At 44.6% G+C, this 21129-nt stretch overlaps 1 protein-coding gene across 1 annotated transcript in view; it reads left to right on the plus strand.

Annotated features, from left to right (window-relative positions):
* The window catches only part of Arid2 (AT-rich interaction domain 2), a 118286-nt gene that overhangs the window by 79051 nt on the left and 18106 nt on the right, over positions 1-21129 (plus strand). Inside the window, 4 exon segments of the mRNA NM_001432507.1 lie at positions 1507-1641; positions 2366-2562; positions 2896-5729; positions 11491-11639. Coding sequence (NP_001419436.1) covers positions 1507-1641; positions 2366-2562; positions 2896-5729; positions 11491-11639 — 3315 coding nt within the window.

Here is a 21129-nt window from a genome sequence, read left to right on the forward strand (position 1 = left end):
TTGCTATGTAGCCCAGGCTGGCCTGGAACAGAGCCTCTCAAGTGCAGGGGTTCCAGGCAGACAGTAGCACACCTGCCTTAAAGCAAAACGTTTTATTCGGAGGGAATTTAATCAAGTGAAGACTAGCCAGCATGTCTACCTGAGGGAGAGCACCTGGACAGCAGTACTGTTTCCTTAGGAGACTGTCGTCCACCCTCTGCCACTCACTCTGCGAGCCAGTCATGCAGAGCTGGGCAGCTTCTGTGCTGGGGACGAGTGCAGCGCTGCTTAGGAGGCCACCTGAAAGTCGCCAGCCTTCTCACTCTCCATCCCCAGCTCGAGTCCTGTCACTCTGCTCTGGGGTTTGCTGTTTCCATGCAGTGTTTCTATGAGAGCATCCCGGACTCCCATGCTCTCCTCAGAGGAGACTCTGGTTTTAAGGGTCCTGATATGCTTCCTTCGCCTTCCGCGTTTACACATGAGCCCCGAGTCTCCTCTTCTAATGCCGTTGGCTTTGCTAGCCTTCCACGTTGCACTTAAATGATACGTTTTGTTTTTCACTCTTGAACTCTGAGACTATAGAGGATTGTGAAGGTTGAAAGAGCACAAACTGCCAGCACATGAAAATGTGAGTGTGTGTGCGTGTGCTGACACATACTCACACTCCAGAACATTCCAGCCACTTTTGACAAGGAGAAAAGGAAATTATTTTATCATTGTTACTATGATTAAATGTGTGAAGAAACAGCCAAGGTAGCCATCTGAGTTCTGGACAGACTTTATAAGGCTAAGTTCCTTTAAGAAGAAGTATGTGGGGGCTGGGGATTTAGCTCAGTGGTAGAGCGCTTGCCTAGGAAGCGCAAGACCCTGGGTTCAGTCCCCAGCTCCGAAAAAAAAGAACCAAAAAAAAAAAAGAAGAAGAAGAAGAAGAAGAAGAAGAAGAAGAAGAAGAAGAAGAAGAAGAAGAAGAAGAAGAAGAAGAAGAAGAAGAAGGAGAAGGAGAAGGAGAAGAAGAAGAAGAAGAAGTATGTGTTGTTTGTTGTTAAGTAGCAAACGGAGGTGTTTTGAGATGAGCGTGCTGCTATGTGGCATTCTTGATGGCATAATGAAAAGATTCGGGAATTCTTGGCTGAGAGAATTTGATGAGGAGTAGAGGGGGGATGGGATTCCATTTTTCACCATTTTCTTGGCCTTGGTGCCATTATGTTGCCCATGAGTAGGAGTTATTGCAAGACGGGCACAGCAGGCACCAGCACATAGCCTCTGGTAACACTGCTTCTCAGAGAAAGAATCCGTGTTGCTAACAGACCAGCTTCCTCTGCTGAGACCTGACTATAGCCTTTGTTTATAGTAAGTCTGGTAAATAATTGTTCTATTTCATTAAATCTGCCTAAAACTTACTCTGTATTTTTTAGTATTGACATGTGAGGTATTGAAACTTGAGTAGTTGAAGTAATTATTAGTATAAGACATCTTTTAATGGTTTTCTATGGTATGTAATGTCTTTACTTCTCTCTCTTTTTTTAGGCTAAATGCTCATTTTGAAGTAAATCCAGATTGTTCAGTCTCTCGGGCAGAAATGTATTCCGAGTATCTCTCAACTTGTAGTAAATTAGCTCGTGGTGGCATCCTCACATCGACTGGGTTTTACAAGTGTCTTAGGTAATGTGCATAGTCTTCTAAATATAAGTCATGTTGGTTGGAGAAAAGACCACAAGGCTGCTGGCTTCCCATCTATCCTACTTGACCATTCCCATGTGTTGGCATTAGTGCAGTGCAGGCTTAGGTCAGAGGTGCTCTACAAGCCACTGTGTAGACGCGTGATGAGGGTTATCAAAGAAATGAAAGTAAGAAATCAAATTCTCCTTTTCCTCCTATCTTCTTTCGCATGTTGGAGTTGTTCTTTACAAGTCTTAAATATCAATACAAAATAAGTGTCTGGCCAAAGATAAGACTTTTTGATATTCTGCTAAATTCATAAATGCTTTTAAATTCTTAAAACTAAATATTAGTAATAATTGTTTTGTTTGTTTATTTAATATATATGCGTACACTGTAGCTTTCTTCAGACACCAGGAAAGGGCATCAGATCCCATTACAGATGGTTGTGAGCCACCATGTGGTTGCTGGGAGTTGAACTCAGGACCTCTGGAAGAGTAGTCAGTGCTCTTAACCACTGAGCCATCTCTCCAGCCCAGATGATGTTTTTAAGTTGGAGAGTTAGTCTTGTACTTGGTGTTCACTTCTACAGACAGTGACGCTGGGAAGGATAGTGGTCTGCGCCTAAGCAGCAACAACAGTGTTCTGAGGATTACTGCAGGGGCATTACTGCAGGGGCTGGTGTTCTTGTGCTGGTCTTCATAAATGAGTGTGTGTTGTTTTACAGAACAGTTTTTCCAAATCACACAGTGAAGAGAGTGGAAGACTCCAGTAGCAGCGGGCAGGCACATATCCACGTCATAGGTGTGAGACGGAGGGCTCTGCCGCTGCCCATTCAGATGTACTATCAGCAGCAGCCGGTTTCAACTCCCGTTGTTCGAGTCGATGCTGTTGCTGACGTGTCTCCAACTCCTTCACCTGCAGGTATCAGTTTTAAATTTAATATTTATTTATTTTACTCAGGGGCAAGTCTTGGCTGTACTACCCATGTTGGCTTCAAACTTGGGATCCTCTTGAAAGCTAGGAGCAGGTCACATACATACCTAAGGTTTTAAATGTCTTAAATACTGCTCGTGTGTCTTCTGTTATGAGGTAATAACCTGGCTCTGCTTTCTGCAGGGTTTCTCATGGCTTCTTCACACTAGTGTGTGTCTTCTTTCGTGGTCTGAATCTCCCCACACTCTCCCCTTGTAGTAAGTAAGACATCCAGGGTCTTGCATTCGTTTCACTTGGAACTCTCCTTTTTTATATATTCAGGAATCCCTCACGGATCACAAGCTGTGGGAAATCATTTTCAGAGGACTCCTGTCACCAATCAATCTTCAAATTTGACTGCAACACAAATGTCTTTTCCAGTACAAGGCGTTCATACTGTGGCACAGACTGTTTCTAGAATTCCACCGAATCCTTCAGTTCATACCCACCAGCAACAAAATTCTCCAGTGACTGTCATTCAGAATAAAGCTCCAATTCCCTGTGAAGTCGTTAAGGCAACAGTAATCCAGAACTCTGTCCCCCAGACAGCAGTTCCTGTGAGTATCGCTGTTGGAGGACCTGCACAGAGCTCTTTAGCTCAGAATCATAGTGCAGGGCCACAGCCTGTTACAGTTGTAAATTCTCAGACATTGCTTCACCATCCCTCTGTGATGCCACAGCCATCTCCACTACACACAGTGGTGCCAGGACAGATCCCGTCAGGAACTCCTGTCACAGTAATCCAGCAAACTGTACCACAGAGTCATATATTTGGACGAGTACAGAACATACCAGCATGTACGTCCACAGTTTCACAGGGTCAGCAGTTAATCACCACGTCACCACAGCCTATGCACACATCATCTCAACAGACAGCAGCTGGTAGCCAGCCACAGGACACTGTCATCATAGCACCTCCACAGTACGTAACAACTTCTGCATCCAGTATCGTCTCAGCAACTTCAGTACAGAATTTCCAGGTAGCTACGGGACAGGTAGTTACCATAGCTGGTGTTCCAAGTCCACAACCCTCCAGGGTGGGATTCCAGAACATTGCACCCAAGCCGCTTCCTTCTCAGCACGTTTCATCGACAGTGGTACAGCAGCCTGTTCAACAACCACAGCAGCCAGCCCAGCAAAGCGTAGTGATCGTAAGCCAGCCAGCTCAGCAAGGCCAGACTTACGCACCAGCCATTCACCAAATTGTTCTTGCTAACCCGGCAGCTCTCCCAACTGGTCAGACAGTTCAGCTGACTGGACAACCAAACATAACTCCATCTTCTTCACCATCACCTGTCCCAGCTACTAGTAACCAAGTCCCTGCGGCCATGTCATCTTCTTCCACCCTTCAGTCACAGGGACCCCCTCCTACTGTCAGTCAGATGCTGTCTGTGAAGAGGCAGCAGCAGCAGCAGCATTCACCAGCGGCGCCAGCACAGCAGGTCCAGGTCCAGGTGCAGCCGCCGCAAGTCCAGGTGCAAGTGCAGCCCCAGCAGGCGGGTGCAGGAGTTGGTCAGCCCGCTTCCAGCGAGTCTAGTCTGATAAAACAGCTGCTGCTCCCAAAGCGGGGCCCTTCCACCCCAGGGGGTAAGCTTATCCTCCCAGCCCCACAGATTCCTCCCCCTAACAATGCCAGAGCCCCCAGCCCCCAGGTGGTCTATCAGGTGGCCAATAGCCAAGCAGCTGGCTTTGGCGCGCAGGGGCAGACCCCTGCTCAGCAGCTGCTGGTTGGACAGCCAAATGTTCAGTTGGTCCAAAGTGCAATGCCACCCACGGGGGGAGTGCAAACTGTGCCCATTTCCAACTTACAAATACTGCCGGGTCCACTGATCTCAAACAGCCCAGCAACCATTTTCCAAGGGACTTCCGGCAACCAGGTAACTATAACAGTTGTGCCAAATACCAGTTTTGCAACTGCGACTGTGAGTCAGGGAAACGCAGCTCAGCTCATCGCTCCAGCCGGTATTAGCATGAGTGGGGCGCAGGCCGGAGCTGGACTTCAGGTGCAGACGCTTCCAGCCGGACAGTCAGCGTGTACCAGCGCTGCCCCCCCATTCAAAGGCGATAAGATCATTTGCCAAAAGGAGGAGGAGGCAAAGGAAGCAACAGGTCTACATGTTCATGAGCGGAAAATCGAGGTCATGGAGAATCCTTCCTGCCGACGAGGAACCACGAGCACCAGCAATGGGGACACGAGTGAGAGTGAGACCCAGGTGGGGAGCCTGTTAAACGGGAGAAAGTACAGTGACTCAAGTCTACCTCCTTCACACTCAGGGAAACTTCAGAGTGAGCCCAACCCGTGCTCACCACTCAGCAATGGGCCATCGTTGGAATTAGGTGAGAATGGAGCATCTGGAAAACAGAACTCAGAACCAGTGGACATGCAGGATGTCAAAAGTGATCTGAAAAAAACCCTTGTTAATGGAATCTGTGATTTTGATAAAGGAGATGGTTCTCATTTAAGCAAAAACATTCCAAATCACAAAACTTGTAATCATGTAGGAAACGGTGAGGTATCTCCAGTGGAGCCACAGGGGACTTTGGGTGCCACCCAGCAAGAGACTGCCAAAGGCGACCAGCTAGAAAGAGTTCCCAATGGACCCGCGTTAACTCTGGGTGGGTCACCGGCCACCAGCAGTGTGCAAGAAGCTTCGAGTGTGGCGACACAGCCATTCAGTGGTACTGACTTGCCTAACGGACCTCTAGCTTCAGGTTTGACTTCAGATGTGCCTCATCAGCGCCCAAGTGTGGTTGTCTCACCGCGTCCTACAGCCCCTGTCATACAGGGGCACCCGGTCATAGCAGCTCCCCACTCAGGATCTAGAGGGCCCGCCTCCGCTCTGTCATCTGACGCTCGGTCTACAAACGGCACAGCCGAGTGCAAAACTGTGAAGAGGCCAGCAGAGGATGGCGATAGGGAAGCAGCCCCGGGAATTCCAAATAAAGTAGGGGTCAGAATTGTCACAATCAGCGACCCCAACAATGCTGGCTGCAGTGCCACCATGGTGGCTGTCCCAGCAGGCGCCGACCCGAGCACTGTAGCTAAAGTAGCAATAGGAAGCGCAGCTCAGCAGAAGCCGCCGCCGCCAGCCTACGCGCAGAGCGCGCTCCCACAGGTAAGTCGCCGCGGCGCCTCCAGCCGTGGAGGCTAAGCCAATCGCTTATGTCTGAACGTGAGCAGTCGTGGTGTCTGTCGGGCATGTGTGCTCAAGACTTCCCTGCTCCTTGTGTATGAGACATTTCTCAGCTCCAGCTTCAAGGTAAGGGCTCTTTGAGTTTTGTGCGCAGTTTGACCTGTGGTGGATGTTGTTCCGGGCGGTAATGCCCAGTGACTGTTGATCTCCACACTTCCACGGTTTCACTTAAATGTTATAGTGACGGACACAAAGTAGACATTCAGTGAATTTTTAAACGTTTCTTGCATGTGAACTTAGCAATTCATCGGATTATGTATGTCTGATCGATTTTCCTCTCGGAGTCTGTTAGAAATCTAAATAAAATGATAGTGAACCAAACTCCATTCAAGAAGAACTCTACTCTTACAGAGTTATTTCATTTCCCCTCATCTTGTGTGCTCTTGATCTTCCATTTGGTTGGCGCCCATAGGATAGTGCAGTCGCTAGCCCAGAGAGCAGTGACGGCAGCTGGCTAACGCACTGTAGACTAACGCACGCCTTTTCCCAGTGACTCTCACCAATCCATCCTGTTAGCATGAGACTCTTAGCCTGTGCTGGAGGGGAGGACTCATGCTGACTAAGTAAATAACACATCTAGGGCCATCGCCCATGAGGTGGTGCCAAGACTGAAGCCTGGTTCACTCTGAAGGAAGCCAGCTCTCAATTTATAACTGACTTTTATATTACATTGTACTTATTTGAACTATCGTGTAGATTTTTAGGGCACAAATACAAAAGTTATACACAGGTGCCTCGGACCATTAAAATCATAGATTTTGTTGCCAATCTGAAAAATTAGGTACTAACCAGACACTAATTTTCTTTGAGAACACAGCTCATTTAAAAAAAACAAATTATATTCTGAGCTGAGAGTATAAGAGTTGTTGAGTGGCTTGCCTTTCCTGTATAAAGCCCTGCTTCAATTCTCAGTGGCCCCCAGCTCCAAACTGCATCCTATGTCTCCACACTGGATGCTGGTTACCAGGAAGCAGGTGACGTAAGCAGGAGGTCTGTGAAAATGGGAAAACCAAAAACAATCCTGCAAGGACAACTTTGCGTGGTGGGTAACCGGGCACCTGCCACAGACGAGCAGTTGTAATGGCTCAGTTCTGCTTGAGCTCACAGAGAGGACCAAGCACTTCAGGGGCTATAGATGCCTGGGACAGACGTACCAACAAAAGCCAGGTCTGAAGTCACTCTGGAGTTGTTGGACTAAGGTGTTAAGAGTCCACTTGCGGGGCTGGGGATTTAGCTCAGTGGTAGAGCGCTTACCTAGGAAGCGCAAGGCCCTGGGTTCGGTCCCCAGCTCCGAAAAAAAGAACCAAAAAAAAAAAAAAAAAGAGTCCGCTTGCTTCTAGGGAAGCCCTCCCTCCTGCCCAGGTCCTTTATCACCCATTGCAGTTCTGGCTGCATTTAGGACTTTGGTTTAACGCCACTTTGTTCACTGGTTGAATGGTAGTCTTCAGGGTACAAGATAGTGTTTTTAATACTCCACAGGGTCCAAGATAGAGTGCTTTTAATACCATTTTTTAATTTTTTTCTTTGATTATTTTTACATGATATTTAACTGGAAAGTTTTTAAACGTGTACCTGCTTCAAGGGAAAGTTCTTTACTTATAGCTCCTCTTCTAAAATCTGTAATATTTGCAAGTTCCAAATGCACCTTATAGAGTATTATTTCCAGATGGCCTACCCTCTGCATTTCCATGAACTGAAGTCTGGTAGAAGCAAAACAAAAAGCCCACATTAACATATTTATAAGTAAAAATGACCTAAAGATTAGAAACTTAAAAATAAATATTGGTTTGGTTTTTTTTCAGCATCATGTAAAACATGTTGTATGTTCGTTCTATATCTCTTAATCCTGTGATCTGATAGCTTGTATTTTGTTTGTTTTGTTTTATTTTTTGAGACAGGGTCTCACTATGTAGCCCTGACTGGCCCAGAGCTCACTGTAGACCAGCTGGCTTTAAACCTGTAGGTAATCGCCCTCCTTCTTCCTGCTGGGAAGCGTGTGCTACCGTGCCCAGCTTTCAGTAACTTGTCACATTGTTTTCTACAACAGTAGTTTACTTCTTTTGTGCCTTTCCCATGTTTTGTGTCTCTCACTTGTTCTAACAGGACACATTTTTAATGTGGTAGAGAGCACTGTTTTTGTTTTTTTTACTTCTTTACCTGTTGGTCCCTTTCTGGTTTGGTTTGGTTTTGTTTTGATTTCTGAGACGATATTCTACTATATAACTTCAGCTGGCCTCAAACTCCAAACCCTGATGCCCAAGTTCCTGAGAGATGGGGTTTATAAATCTACCAGGCTCAATTTATGTTTCAGTGTCAGACTTCCTCAAAGGTTTGTAATACTAGGGAGGGAATTTAAGAATGTCATATCAAAGTATTATCAATGGTATCTACAATTGTTAGCTATAATTGCTCTTTGAGCAGACAATAAAGGAAGCAAAATTATAGGTCAGTAAAGTGGAGGGTATCGTTTCTAGAAATAAAACTGCTAAATTCATGAACATTTTTGTTAATTTTATACTATGAAGCAAATCACAATGTTTTTTACATTCCTTGTGTTGTATTAATTTTGCTACTTTGTTGTTCAAGCTAACCTTTTTCCACATTGATTTTAAAGGATAATTTGAAAAAAGTCCTTAGTTGTCTCAGTAATGAATGATGACACTAGTCCTCCAGAGCTGACCACGCAAAATATCCACTTCTTGTCTCTGTGTCTGAGGACTGGCTGTGCCTAGTCTCTCGTTTACTGGAAGTGAGAGGAAAATAGTTTTACATTCTTGTGCAAAAGTTCTTTTAGTATTAATATTACTATTATCTATGTTATGAGTGCGGGTGAATGCGTGTCTATGTACGGTGATCCTGTCTGCTGCCCTGGGAAGCCATAAGAGGGCACTAGATCTCCTAGAACTGGAGTTACAATGGTTGTGAGCTTCCTTGTGGGTGCTAGAGATTGAACCCCAATCTTCTGGAAGTCCATCTCTCCACCCTCTGAGACCTAATTCTTAGAACATTAATTTTCTTAGTATTTAAAAATATATTTCTGCAAAGACAGAGCCAGCCACCTTCAGATATTAGTCATGTTTTGCTACTTTGGATTCCTCTGTTCCCATCTACTTGTCCCTCCCTTCAAAACAAACATTTTATTCACTACATTTCAGTGTTATTTCTTTTAAATGGATATGTGGAACTGTAATAGAAAGTCAGACTGGACAGAGTACAGTGGTCTCTGCATGCTCCCTCAAGCCCGTTTACAGTCCGGGCTCCCCAGTGTTCTTTTAGAGAGAGAGTGTGTTTTGCCTATTTATTTGAATTAGGATCCTAAAATGACCACATTGCATTTGATTAATATGTTTTTATTCGTTCTTAATTCACAGCTTAGACTAACTTCAGACGTCCTTGCCATCCTTGTTAACGCTTGGGATTAAAGTGTCACATGATACGTTGTTCCTCAGTTCTTAGTGACCCAGTAAGACTTTTCAGAATCATCAAAAAGATAAAAGTCTTGACGTTTGTGACAGTCAAACAAGCCTTTGTACACACACTGGACAGTCAGTGAAACTCACAATTTAAATTCAGTGTCCAAACCAAGAAAATGCGTTAACCTCATGGAGTGCTCCCTTTAAGTAAATTTTAGTAATTGTAATTCTCACTCTTGGAAGTTACACTGGGTGAGGTTCTCTTACTTTCTCAATTATTGAATTCACAACTTCCTATTCAGAGCTCCTGTTTTAAGGATGCGATCTGACTATGTTATTAACCCGTGGAGAGACATGTACAGGTTCATCTCACCTCGGAACTCAAAACCTATGTTTTTCCTTTGGGAATTCTCTATTATAATGGTAATAGTAACATTTATAATGGAATGAGACTCCAGGCGCTTTGTATATGTCTCATCTGATCAGTCAGACTGTATTTCCTGTATTTACAAAAGGAGGAAACCAAGGAGCATGGAAAGTAAAGGGGCTGCCCGGGTCACACAGCCTGTTGGAAAGGGGCTCATTGAAGGCGAGGACTGGCAAGGTGGCCATAAAACCATTTCTGAAACCCATGGTGGAGAAGGGAGCTGACTCCCCAAAGTTGTCCTCTACCTTGCACTCACACACGCACACAATTGTCAAACTCTTGTTCAAGAAGCAACTGAAGAGCTGTGCCCTGTCCTGAGCTGTTGAGCTGGAAAGTCGCCAGGTCCCCGATAGGGCTCACGCTCATGTTTCAGAGATGATCGCCCACACAGAAGCGTCTTAGCTGCATTCCAGAGTAGGCTCCCCCTGAGCTTAGAACACAGCATTTCTGCTTGTTTCCTTTTTTTTTTTTTTTTTCTTTCTTTCTTATCTTTAAGGGCAAGTTTTCCTGTAGTCCATAGTGGCCTCGACTCAGAGTTGAAGATTACCTTGACTTTCTGCTCAGCTGCATCCACTCCCAAGTGCTGGGCTTAAAGGCATGAGTCCTAATGACAGAGAACTTGCTAGCCTGGGAAAGAACTGGGTTAGAGCCCCAGCATCCAGGGTACCACACTCCCACCCCTGGCTTCCAGTGTGAAGTCAGCTCAGGACTTCTTTCTGTTTTTTAATTTTTGTTTGTGCCATTATATAGCCTCCTGTGTTTTGGGGTTGACTTAGAAAAAGAATTTTGGTTTTAACCTTAGGGACCCAGCACTTTTAGTACTATGCTGATGTCACCAAGAAGTAAACAAATGCATCATCTTACCAAAGTTTAAACAATTCTTGGCTTCTGTAAGAAATTTAACATGTTTTCTTTACAGGTATTTCAAGAAAACGTATGACCTAAAAATGTTCAGGATACCCTGTTACTAGTGTTTTTAAAGTAAAGCATATGGTATAGACCATGACAAAGGTTCTATTTACAAGTCTGTATGTGTACTTTATGCCGCTGCTACCATCACAGCTGCAACTATAAACGGAGCATCCTCGAAGAGTACTGTACTCCCAGTCGTTGACTGTCTCTGTGTTCTCCTTGCATGGTGGTGGTCATCATTACTAACTCTGGCCTGAGGTTTGCGGTCATTTGTGTCACAGATGTGACTGGAAAGAGCTAATCAAAGCAGTAATCTGTAGCTGGTGTGTTCTTGAAGGGGCAAGTAAATCACGTGGCTTTGTTTTCACTTCAAACTATAATTGAGTTGCTTCTTACTGAAATTCTTCATTTGAATAAGAATAATATAGTCCGTTGTCCATGCCTGCCAGTTCCGTGTCCCTTTATTTATAACTTGAATTAAAAGTAGCAGAGAAAAGCTTGTTCTTTACTGAACATGAGTTGGGCAGCAGCTACTTGTGTTTACATGCATTTGCATTGTTTGGGTTATTATTTGTAATCTAGAAATGACCGTACACAGGAAGACATGCGCACTTACACATGAGTAATTTGCCATTTATATAAATGCACAGAACTTGAGATCCATGGGGAGGCTGGAGCCAAGTCTACACAGATGTCAAGAGATAGCCCAATGAATAATAGTGCTTCTGTGATTACATGTTTTAAAGGGAACACACTTATTAACTTTTTTTTTATAAAAATCGTCTTTTTAAATGTAATCATTGACTTACAATTACAAACTGTAAAAGTTGTATGTTGGAGATGTGTGCCTGCCTGTCGTTAATGACCTTATAGCGTATAGAATGCTGATTTCCCGTGTCATGTCACAACCTCTATTTGTGCTTTTCCACAGAACACTCCTATGCCACCTTCACCAGCTGTTCAGGTGCAGGGCCAGCCTAGCAGTTCTCAGCCTTCTCCAGTCAGTGCGTCCAGTCAGCATGCAGATCCAGTGAGAAAACCTGGGCAGAACTTCATGTGTCTGTGGCAGTCTTGTAAAAAGTAAATGACTGTTTTATTTGTTATACAAAAATGTACTTTGTTTTAGAGTGCTTTCACATTTAAATTTCTGTTGTATATAGTTTATAACATTTCATTTTCTGAAACCAGTAAGTTTTAATGAAAAGTCTTACGTTAAGAGTTATACTTAATGGAGCAAGAGGCATGCTTCAGCTAAAAGGTCTGTATCGGGGTCAGAAGGACTCTACTGCTTACCGCTAGTAAGACATTTTAATCAATTAAGAGCCTGGTTTTAAGCCAGGCATACTGGTACAACTTAGTGCCAGCACTCAGGAAACAGAAACAGACCATCTCTGCATTTAATGCCACCTGGTCTACATAGCAAGTTCCAGGCCCACCACGGCTGCATAATGAAACCCTGGCTCTTAAAGGAAGGGGGGCATTATAGGGTGAAGTGTGTAGTCATTCCTCTCAGCACTCAGGGCTGAGGCAGGAGAGTTGCCAAGGGTTTGAGACCAGCCTGTGCTACAGTGGGAGGTGTATCTCAAAGAAAAGAAAACTAAATTTGATTGTGTACTTTTTAAGGTTAAGATAGTGACGGCTGTAACATTTCTGGAAAAGCAATTATTTTATCACTAATACTACTTAGAAGTAATATTTAGAAAGTGGATTTTTGTCTTTAATTTTGAAAACTGTTCTTGAAGTCATGCCATTCAATCATTTAATAAGTAATATAAATAGTGAACAGAACCGAGCTTACTGTGTGCGCGCACGTGCATGTGTGGTGTATGCGTGACGCATGGGTGTGAACCGGGAACTTGCTATATCGGTTAGGCTAGCTGGCCAGAGAGCTTGTCGAGACCCACCTGTCCTCTGAGTGGCGCCAGCCCCCACCTGGCTCTTCTGTAGGTCAGGTCCACCTCCTTGCCTTGGTGCAGCAAGCACTGAGTGCAGCGAGCGGCTTCCCCAGCACTAACTCGCGTGGTTCCTCTCGTGAGCATGTGTGAGGCACAGGGCTTTGCGTGTGCTGAGCTGCTGCTGTGACGCTGGCCAAACGTAGATGTCTCCTCCTTCAGCCGAGCTACGCCAGAGCCCTTGGCCTTCACTCACCAGAGAACGCCAAGCCTTGGGCTCTGGTTTTAATAGGAAAGTAGTTTTCATTTCTCAGAGAAAAGAGATTCCATTTTCATATCAAAATAATTATATTAGTTCTTTTTATTTTATTAGAGATAATTGTATGTGTTAATTTCATATCCAGGGTTTGGTATGATCGGGAGCCTTCTTCATACCCTGGGGATTGTTAATAGCGTGCAAAGCCAGTGCTTATCAGACTTAATCTCAGCGCGGTACATGCGTCTTGACCAGTGGCTTTGGTTTCTGTTTTTGTTCTTGTTCTTTTCAACGAGAAAAAATGAATAAAATACAGATTCATCCTCGTTAGTAAGGGTGAGTACTGTTTGTACTCCTGTGAATCTGTAGTACTCGTGTGTGTACTTGATCATAATGTAAAATCCCAGAGAAACTTTTTAGAGTGGCTATTTATTTTATTTATTGAAAGTGACCATCTTTCTTTGTTTCTTTTGACCGAGAGAGAGATTGGACTAAGGGTCTGTTACATGCTAAACAAGGCCTCTGCCTCTGGGCTCTAAGACCAGATCCACCCCCTCCCTCTCTTCCTTTCTTCCTTCTTTCTTGCTTCTCTCTCTCTCTCTCTCTCTCTCTCTCTCTCTCTCTCTCTCTCTCTCACACACACACACACACACACACACACACACACACACACACAGAGTTATTGTTATTACTTTAGTTTGCATTGTAAGTTAATTTGACATTTTGTTTTCTAGTGTCTGTATTGATTTGTTGTCAGTGTCTATTGACAGAGTATGTAGTCTATTAAAACTGTTGACTTTTTAAGAATTTAAGAGTAAGATTGGGGATTTAACAAAGTATGTTAGGCCTTGGTCTCAGTCCTTAATTTGGGGGGGGGGGGTTGGGGGATAAAAGAAGTTTAAAAATAACTCCTTAGAGTGTGTCAACCACAACGACAGAAGATTCTGGAGGATTTAATGAGCCTGTATATGAACCACTTCCCATCTAGTTAATATGATCCATGTTACGTAGTTTAAATATATGGCGTTTATTCTGATTGAGGCATATTCAAAAATTCTTCTTAACGTTTGTCATTTTTTTCAGGCGGTCTCTGCTCTTTGGCCAGTCTGTGAGTCTCCATTTTAATCCCCACCTATTCCAAGTACAAGCTTCAGTGATGAGGGTTTAGACACCCCCTAGTCTGTGGGTGTACTGAGAAGACATTGAGAAATCAGTTAAATACTATGTCCAATATTAATAGTCTCTGCCCTAGACCCTGAGACCTGTCCAACCACAGGCTCTTAGCCAACAATGACACCAGTGTAGGTCTCATCTTGGAACAGGACTTAAATTCAAGCAGAAAGGGGTCGGCTATAACTGTGACACCCATGGCACCGATGCTCATAGAGGCGTTTTTTTCTTAAATGTTAGATAGAAAGGTAGAATCTCCTAGTGAAACTGCTTATCTTGTCCTGATTGTTTCTGCTTTGCTGATTATCAACTCAGTTTCTTTAGTAATTTTGAGGCCTATTCAGGTCAGGTATTTCTCCTCCAATGAATTATGGTGGTTGTCTTTCAATGATAACTATTTGTCAGTTTGTGAACATGGAAATAGAATACCCTCTGTTATACTCCTTAATTTATTACGTGTGTGTGTGTGTGTGTGTGTGTGTGTGTGTGTGTGTGTGTGTGTGTGTGTGTGTGTTTTTATGCCAGAAAGCAAGTACGGAGACAAGAAGGCAACTTGACAAGAGCCAGTTCTCTCTGTCACATGGGTTTGGGGCATTGAACTCAGGACTCAGGCTTGGCGGCAACAGCACTTACCCACTGAACCATCTTGCTGGCCCTTCCTTATAGTGTCATATTAGTGGTTTATATCTTCTTTTTTGTTATTTTGTTTGGTTTAAGTTTCTGTATTCTGTTGATCGTTCAATAGGCATAAACTGAAAATGCGGAACAAGCCCTTGAACTTGGCGTTCTTTCCTAGGACTTCCTTTGTTCCATTTCATTTCTTTCTGCTGTGATTTTTTTTTTCCCCTTCTATTTGGTTTTTCTAGTTTCTTGGAATAGATGCTTACCGTACTGACTTTACATCAGTAAGTTCATTTGGTCTTTCTAAATTTTACTTTTGCTGTATTTCTCAAATTTTGAAATTGTATTTTCACTTAGTTCAAAATATTGAAGTGTGTCATTCAGTCTTCGAATGCTTATTTTTTACCAGCTGTTGTTACACTCGGTCACACTTCCTGACTGGGCTGCAGGAGACCCCTAGCTTGGTTTGAACTCAGCAGTTCTGAGCTACACTTGTTAGCACCACTCACTATAGTAATCTCACTGTGATAATCTCACTGTGATAATCTCACTGCGATAACACTTACCAAGTGGTGCTGGTTCTGAGTCTGTAAAAGAGAGAGTCACTGGACATTATGCTCATAGCTTACTGATCATTAGAACCAAGTCTCATGAGTTTTTCCTACGGGCAAGACTGATTGCTTATGGTGCTACTCTGGGCAGCACTAGCTTGAGAGGTACATGCTCCCCCACCCTTCACTAGGGTTTCTAAGAAAAGCCTTATCTACTGCCACAGGTGCCGGGGTACATTGGCTAGCTGGTTGGTTGGTTTGGTTCTCTTTTTTCTTTCATTAATTTTTTTCATTAATTTATTTATTCACTTTACATCTGAATATCAGCCTCTCCCTGTCAGTGCCCACCACACCCAGACGGATGGCTCCTATGCCCTTTTTCCACCCAAGTATCACCCTACCCTGACAAATCAAGTCAGGGCAGTGCTAGGCACGTCCTCTCCCACTGAGGCCAACAAGGTGGGCCAGTTAGGGGAATGGGATCCGGAGGCAGGCAACAGAGTCAGGGACGGCTCCTGCTCCAGTCACTGAGGGACCTGCAGGAAGACCGAGCTGCACGTCTGCTGCGTGTGTACAAGGGTGAAAGATCATTCTTTCATGAAATATCATTCCATAGGTTGGGGATCTAGCCTGTAATTTACTGAAACGTATTTACTCCTTGGACGATGATGCATAGAAAACAGAGTTATCAACCATTACTTTCTCTTTGCTTGCTTGCTTTGTTTCTCTGTGTGAAGTCCTGGCTATCACTTCATTGGCTGGCTCCGCCTCCGCCTCCGCCTCCGCCTCCGCCTCCGCCTCCGCCTCTGCCTCTGCCTCCCAGCTGCCGGGATGAAAGGATTTGCTCTATGCTTGCCCATTACTAATCTCCTAACCCTAGTTTGTTTTCAAGATTTTTACCAGCATGACAGAATTATAGTTTCAGAAATACTGAATATAAAAATATGCCTTAGTTTATACCTTGTAGTATATTTCTGCATATTAAAGTATGTTAGGGAAGAAAATCAACCAGTGGTGTGGTAGACATGTGTGCCTAGTCTGAGGTCCCAGCTCTGGCACTTGGCTAACTACAGTTCTGAAAGACGATGTCTGAAAGCCCCTCTCTAGGATAAAGTGAGGTTGTGAATGTGCCTGGTGCCCATGTGTACTGAGCAGTGTTCAGATAGAAGGTTCTCTATCCTGGGAGGATTCTTCAAAGACAGTGTGATAGGCACAGAGCTGGATCTTTCTGGGAAGCCAAGTGAGTGTCCATGCTAGGATTTCACCCAGGTTCACTTAGATGCCTCCTCATTTTCCCGTTATGAAGAGGCTCAGAGCATATTGCAGAAGAGGGGGCGGGAGACCTGGAAGTCTGCTGTGAGCGTGTGTCTCTGTGTACTGTTGGGAGCTGTGTGTAAAATCCCCACTGCAGCATCTGAACTGAACTGAACTGAACGTGCTAGGAAGCCCAAGTGCACAGGGAAAGCCGTGAGGCCTCCACCCTGTCCAGAGCTAAGGACGCTCAGAGGGAAGCTTTCGATTATCCTTCCCTGAGCAGCGATGGACTGTCATCTAGAAGTATAAGCTGAAATAAACCCTTTCCTCACCAAATAGCCTTGGTCATTCATGTAGTTTTATCCCAGCAATAGAAACCCACAATCGCTTCTCGGCTTTGGCTACGATGAAGAGTAGAAACCCGAGCGAGTTGGTCCAGGATAGACCGGGTTGGGGGGCGCATTGCTGTGGCAGACCTGACCCTGTTGTCTTTGGAAGAATTGTGGAAAAACTTTGGAACTTTGGACTAGAGAAGCTATGAGCTCAGTGAGCTGCCCTGTAGGAGTGTGGAGGACCAGTCTGTTGAGAGCAGTGCAGACGATGGACGCCTGGCTTGGGAAGTTTCAGGAGGCTGTAAAGGCTGCCTTTGTATGAAGATTCTGTCGTCTGCTCAGCTGAAGCTGAAGATCAGCTGTGATTAACAAGAGACCAGTACCAGTACAGTAAGAACTTTTTTTTTTTTTTTTTTTACTGGAACTAGTGGTGATTTACTGGAAATTAGTGGTGATTAAGAAGAGACCAGCATCACTGAGGTAAAATCTTCTGGAAAGTGATGTCTGAGAGCACTCAAGCAAGTCGTGTTCCAGAGGCAGCCAAGGTTGTACCTCACACTGGCGGCTGACTTGGTAATGTGGAGAGTCACCCAGGAGCTGGCTTTGAAGGGAGAAGGGGTCCTGGAGAGCAGCTGAGGTTCGGCACTATGAGAGGCCTCAGTGGCAGTTGAAAGCCCAGGGCTGAAGGGGTCATGCAGAGAATTTGAGCCTTGCTTGGCGTCTTGAAGAGAGCCTTTGAGAGGCTATTGGCAACGTATATCCCAGTTACACAGTTACAGCAGAAGACTCAACATTTTGGAGATGCCAGTACAGGGCGATGATCACCAAGAGCAGCAGCAGCCGTGGAGTGGAGCCTGCCCAGGCTTAGAGGACAAGCTGTGTGTGCAGCAGAGGACACTGAGTCACACTGCAGGGACTGGCTTTCCTTCATCTGACTGTTACCATGCCCTAGTTCTTCCCTCTTAAAATATGGACAAGAGCCTAGAGTTAAGAGATTTCAAATTTTTAAGAGACTGGATTTTTGAAAGAGAGTGGATGTGTTGGTAGGACTGAATTTTTAATGTGTTTAAATTTATAAAGATTATGGAACTTTTAAAGTTTTTATGTGAGATCTTAGGGATGCCAAAAGAGAGGTGATTTGTCAACTGGACACAAACTGAAGTCCTTAGAGAAGGTGGGACTTCTATTCAGAAAACGCCTCCATAAGATCCCGCTGTAGAGAAGCCTGCAGCGCATTGTTTTAGTCAGTGATTGAGGGGGAGGACCCAGCCCACTGCGGGCGGTGCCATCCCCTGGGCTGATGGTCCTGGGCTCTATAAGAGAACAGACTGAGCAAGGTAAGACAAGCAAGCCAGTAAGCAGCACCCTCCATGGCCTCTGCATCAGCTCCTGCCTCCAGGATTCTGCTGTTTGAGTTCCTGCTTAGATGTGATGGACTGTCACTAGGAAGTGTCAGCCGAAATGAGCGCTTTTCTCCAAGCTGCCTCGGTCATGGTTTCTATCACAGCAGTAGAAACCATAAGACAATATCCACACACGTGTAGGTACATAAAAACTATTAATGAAAAAAGAGACTTTGAATTTGAAAGAGAGCAAGGAGGAGAGAAAAGGGAAAGGCAAATGATATTATATTACAGTCCCAAGAAGAATACTGCTTTAAAAAAAGCAGGCACACAGATTTACCCATTAAACTCTGTTACGGTTTACAAATACATCAGCACCTACTCTATACTTGCAATTGTTCCAGTGGTGCTTCTCAGACAGGGACTGGAATTTGACCCACTGTTAATATTCTGTGAAGTACACATTTCTAAGGCATATCTTAATGTTTCTAAATGTTGTTTGCTTGTTTGTTTGAGACAAGGTCTTACTGCACACCCATGGCTGGCCTAGAACTTGCTCTGTGTATACTAATGCAGAGGTCTGCCTTGAACTTTGTAATTTCAAAAAAATTAATTATGCTCCAGTGTATCTACTGTATGTGAGTGCGCGCTTCAGTGTATCTACTCTATGTGAGTGCGCGCTTCAGTGTATCTACTGTATGTGAGTGTGCGCTTCAGTGTATCTACTGTATGTGAGTGCGCGCGTCAGTGTATCTACTGTATGTGAGTGTGCGCTTCAGTGTATCTACTGTATGTGAGTGTGCGCTTCAGTGTATCTACTGTATGTGAGTGTGCGCATCAGTGTATCTACTCTATGTGAGTGCGCGCGTCAGTGTATCTATTGTATGTGAGTGCGCGCTTCAGTGTATCTACTGTATGTGAGTGTGCGCTTCAGTGTATCTACTGTATGTGAGTGTGCGCATCAGTGTATCTACTGTATGTGTGTGTGCGCGTCAGTGTATCTACTGTATGTGAGTGCGCGCTTCAGTGTATCTACTGTATGTGAGTGTGCGCTTCAGTGTATCTACTGTATGTGAGTGCGCGCTTCAGTGTATCTACTCTATGTGAGTGTGCGCTTCAGTGTATCTACTGTATGTGAGTGTGCGCTTCAGTGTATCTACTGTATGTGAGTGTGCGCGTCAGTGTATCTACTGTATGAGTGTGCGCTTCAGTGTATCTACTGTATGTGAGTGTGCGCGTCAGTGTATCTACTGTATGAGTGTGCGCGTCAGTGTATCTACTGTATGTGAGTGTGCGCTTCAGTGTATCTACTGTATGTGAGTGCGCGCTTCAGTGTATCTACTCTATGTGAGTGTGCGCTTCAGTGTATCTACTGTATGTGAGTGTGCGCTTCAGTGTATCTACTGTATGTGAGTGTGCGCGTCAGTGTATCTACTGTATGAGTGTGCGCGTCAGTGTATCTACTGTATGTGAGAGTGCGCTTCAGTGTATCTACTGTATGTGAGTGTGCGCGTCAGTGTATCTACTGTATGTGAGTGTGCACGTCAGTGTATCTACTGTATGTGAGAGTGCGCTTCAGTGTATCTACTGTATGTGAGTGTGCGCGTCAGTGTATCTACTGTATGTGAGTGCGCGTCAGTGTATCTACTGTATGTGAGTGTGCGCGTCAGTGTATCTACTGTATGTGAGTGCGCGTCAGTGTATCTACTGTATGTGAGTGTGCGCGTCAGTGTATCTACTGTATGTGAGTGTGCACTTCAGTACAAGGCCAAGCATCAACGTCTCCTAGGCCAAGAGGGTAGACAATGCAAGCTGCCTGCGTGGGTGCTGGGAATTGAAGCTCTTATCTGCAGTAGTGTGTCCTCTTAGCCAATTGGCCATCTCTCCAGCTTCTGAATTTTAATAATGAAATTAGAATTGCTGTTCTCTTTACACTCTTTCAGCTGGACACAATACAACCTGGCTAGGCCTCGGCTAAGGTGACTGAAACCATAAATAATAAGTAAAAGAAGTAGATGTCCAGGGCTGAGGTCAAAGCTTAATTGCTTTATCGCAATGATTTGGTGTAGGTTTGTCTGTATGCATTGTGTTTCACAGTGACATTTTCCTATAGAAGATATCACATGTACACTTCATGCACATGCAGCGGAAGAGTTTGCTGTTTTGTAGTAGGAGGCTACTGAACATGGAATACTTTATGAGCATTAAGAGAAAAGAGACTGCCAAGAACGGACTAAAGACAATGGAATGAATCTAAGTGATATGTGCCTTATAACTGCAGTGTTTCTCTTTAAATTGGTCTTTTGAATGTGGTGCGTTTGTTAAAACACAATGCTACGTCATGTGTTGTTGCTGTCTCTCTGTGTGGCCTTTGAATTGACTGCAGGCTTCTGAAGGAGGAGGTTGAGAAGCGGGAGGTGCTGTCCTGTGCTCAGGGTATGGCCTGCTCATGGGGACTGCACCAGGGATGGCCGGCCGGCTGGGTTTAAGCCAGGTTTAAATGTTCTCTTACTGTTGTTTTCTTCTCTTGTTGTAGAGGATGTGTTGCTTGCTTGCTTTGTTCTTCTGAGTATTTTGCTTTCTAGCTACTTAGGGCAGCTGGAATTAGGAAGCGTATGTTAATTACATCCACTAGAGCCTGGTGTTTCCACCTGTACTGTGGTCTTTGAAAACAGTGTGTACCTTCTGACAGTTGCCAGTGACTAAGAAAAATAGCAGATACAGTTAATACACTAAGAATTATCAAATGTTAAGTTTTGTATTGCTTTGCCAATAACAGTAAATTGTAATTCCTGTCTGTTGAGAGTAGCAGTGTGGAAGGATTGTGCTTCCATTTGTAGCTGGTGGGAGGGAGCTTCTGATGTGACACCGGGTCTCTGGAGGGCAACCTGTGGAAGCCTGGTTGTTCCCTTCCAACACATGGGTCCTGGCATTCAAACTTGGATCATCAGGCCTGGTGACAAGGGCCTTCTTCACCTGCAGGCCTCCACACCTGTACTGTGAAGTAGTGTACTAAGTTGGAAGGGAAGGGTTGAAGGCACAAAGAAGGTGATTACTGTTAAAGGAACAACATAGGGCTCAGCGAGTAGATCCAAGGGACAGCCTCGGCTAAGCGCTCAAGGAAAGGAGAGGTGAAGACCAGAGTCTGGCT

Source organism: Rattus norvegicus, chromosome 7, assembly GCF_021556685.1.
Source record: "Rattus norvegicus strain SHRSP/BbbUtx chromosome 7, alternate assembly SHRSP_T2T, whole genome shotgun sequence".
In the NCBI taxonomy this organism is placed as follows: Eukaryota; Metazoa; Chordata; class Mammalia; order Rodentia; family Muridae; genus Rattus; species Rattus norvegicus.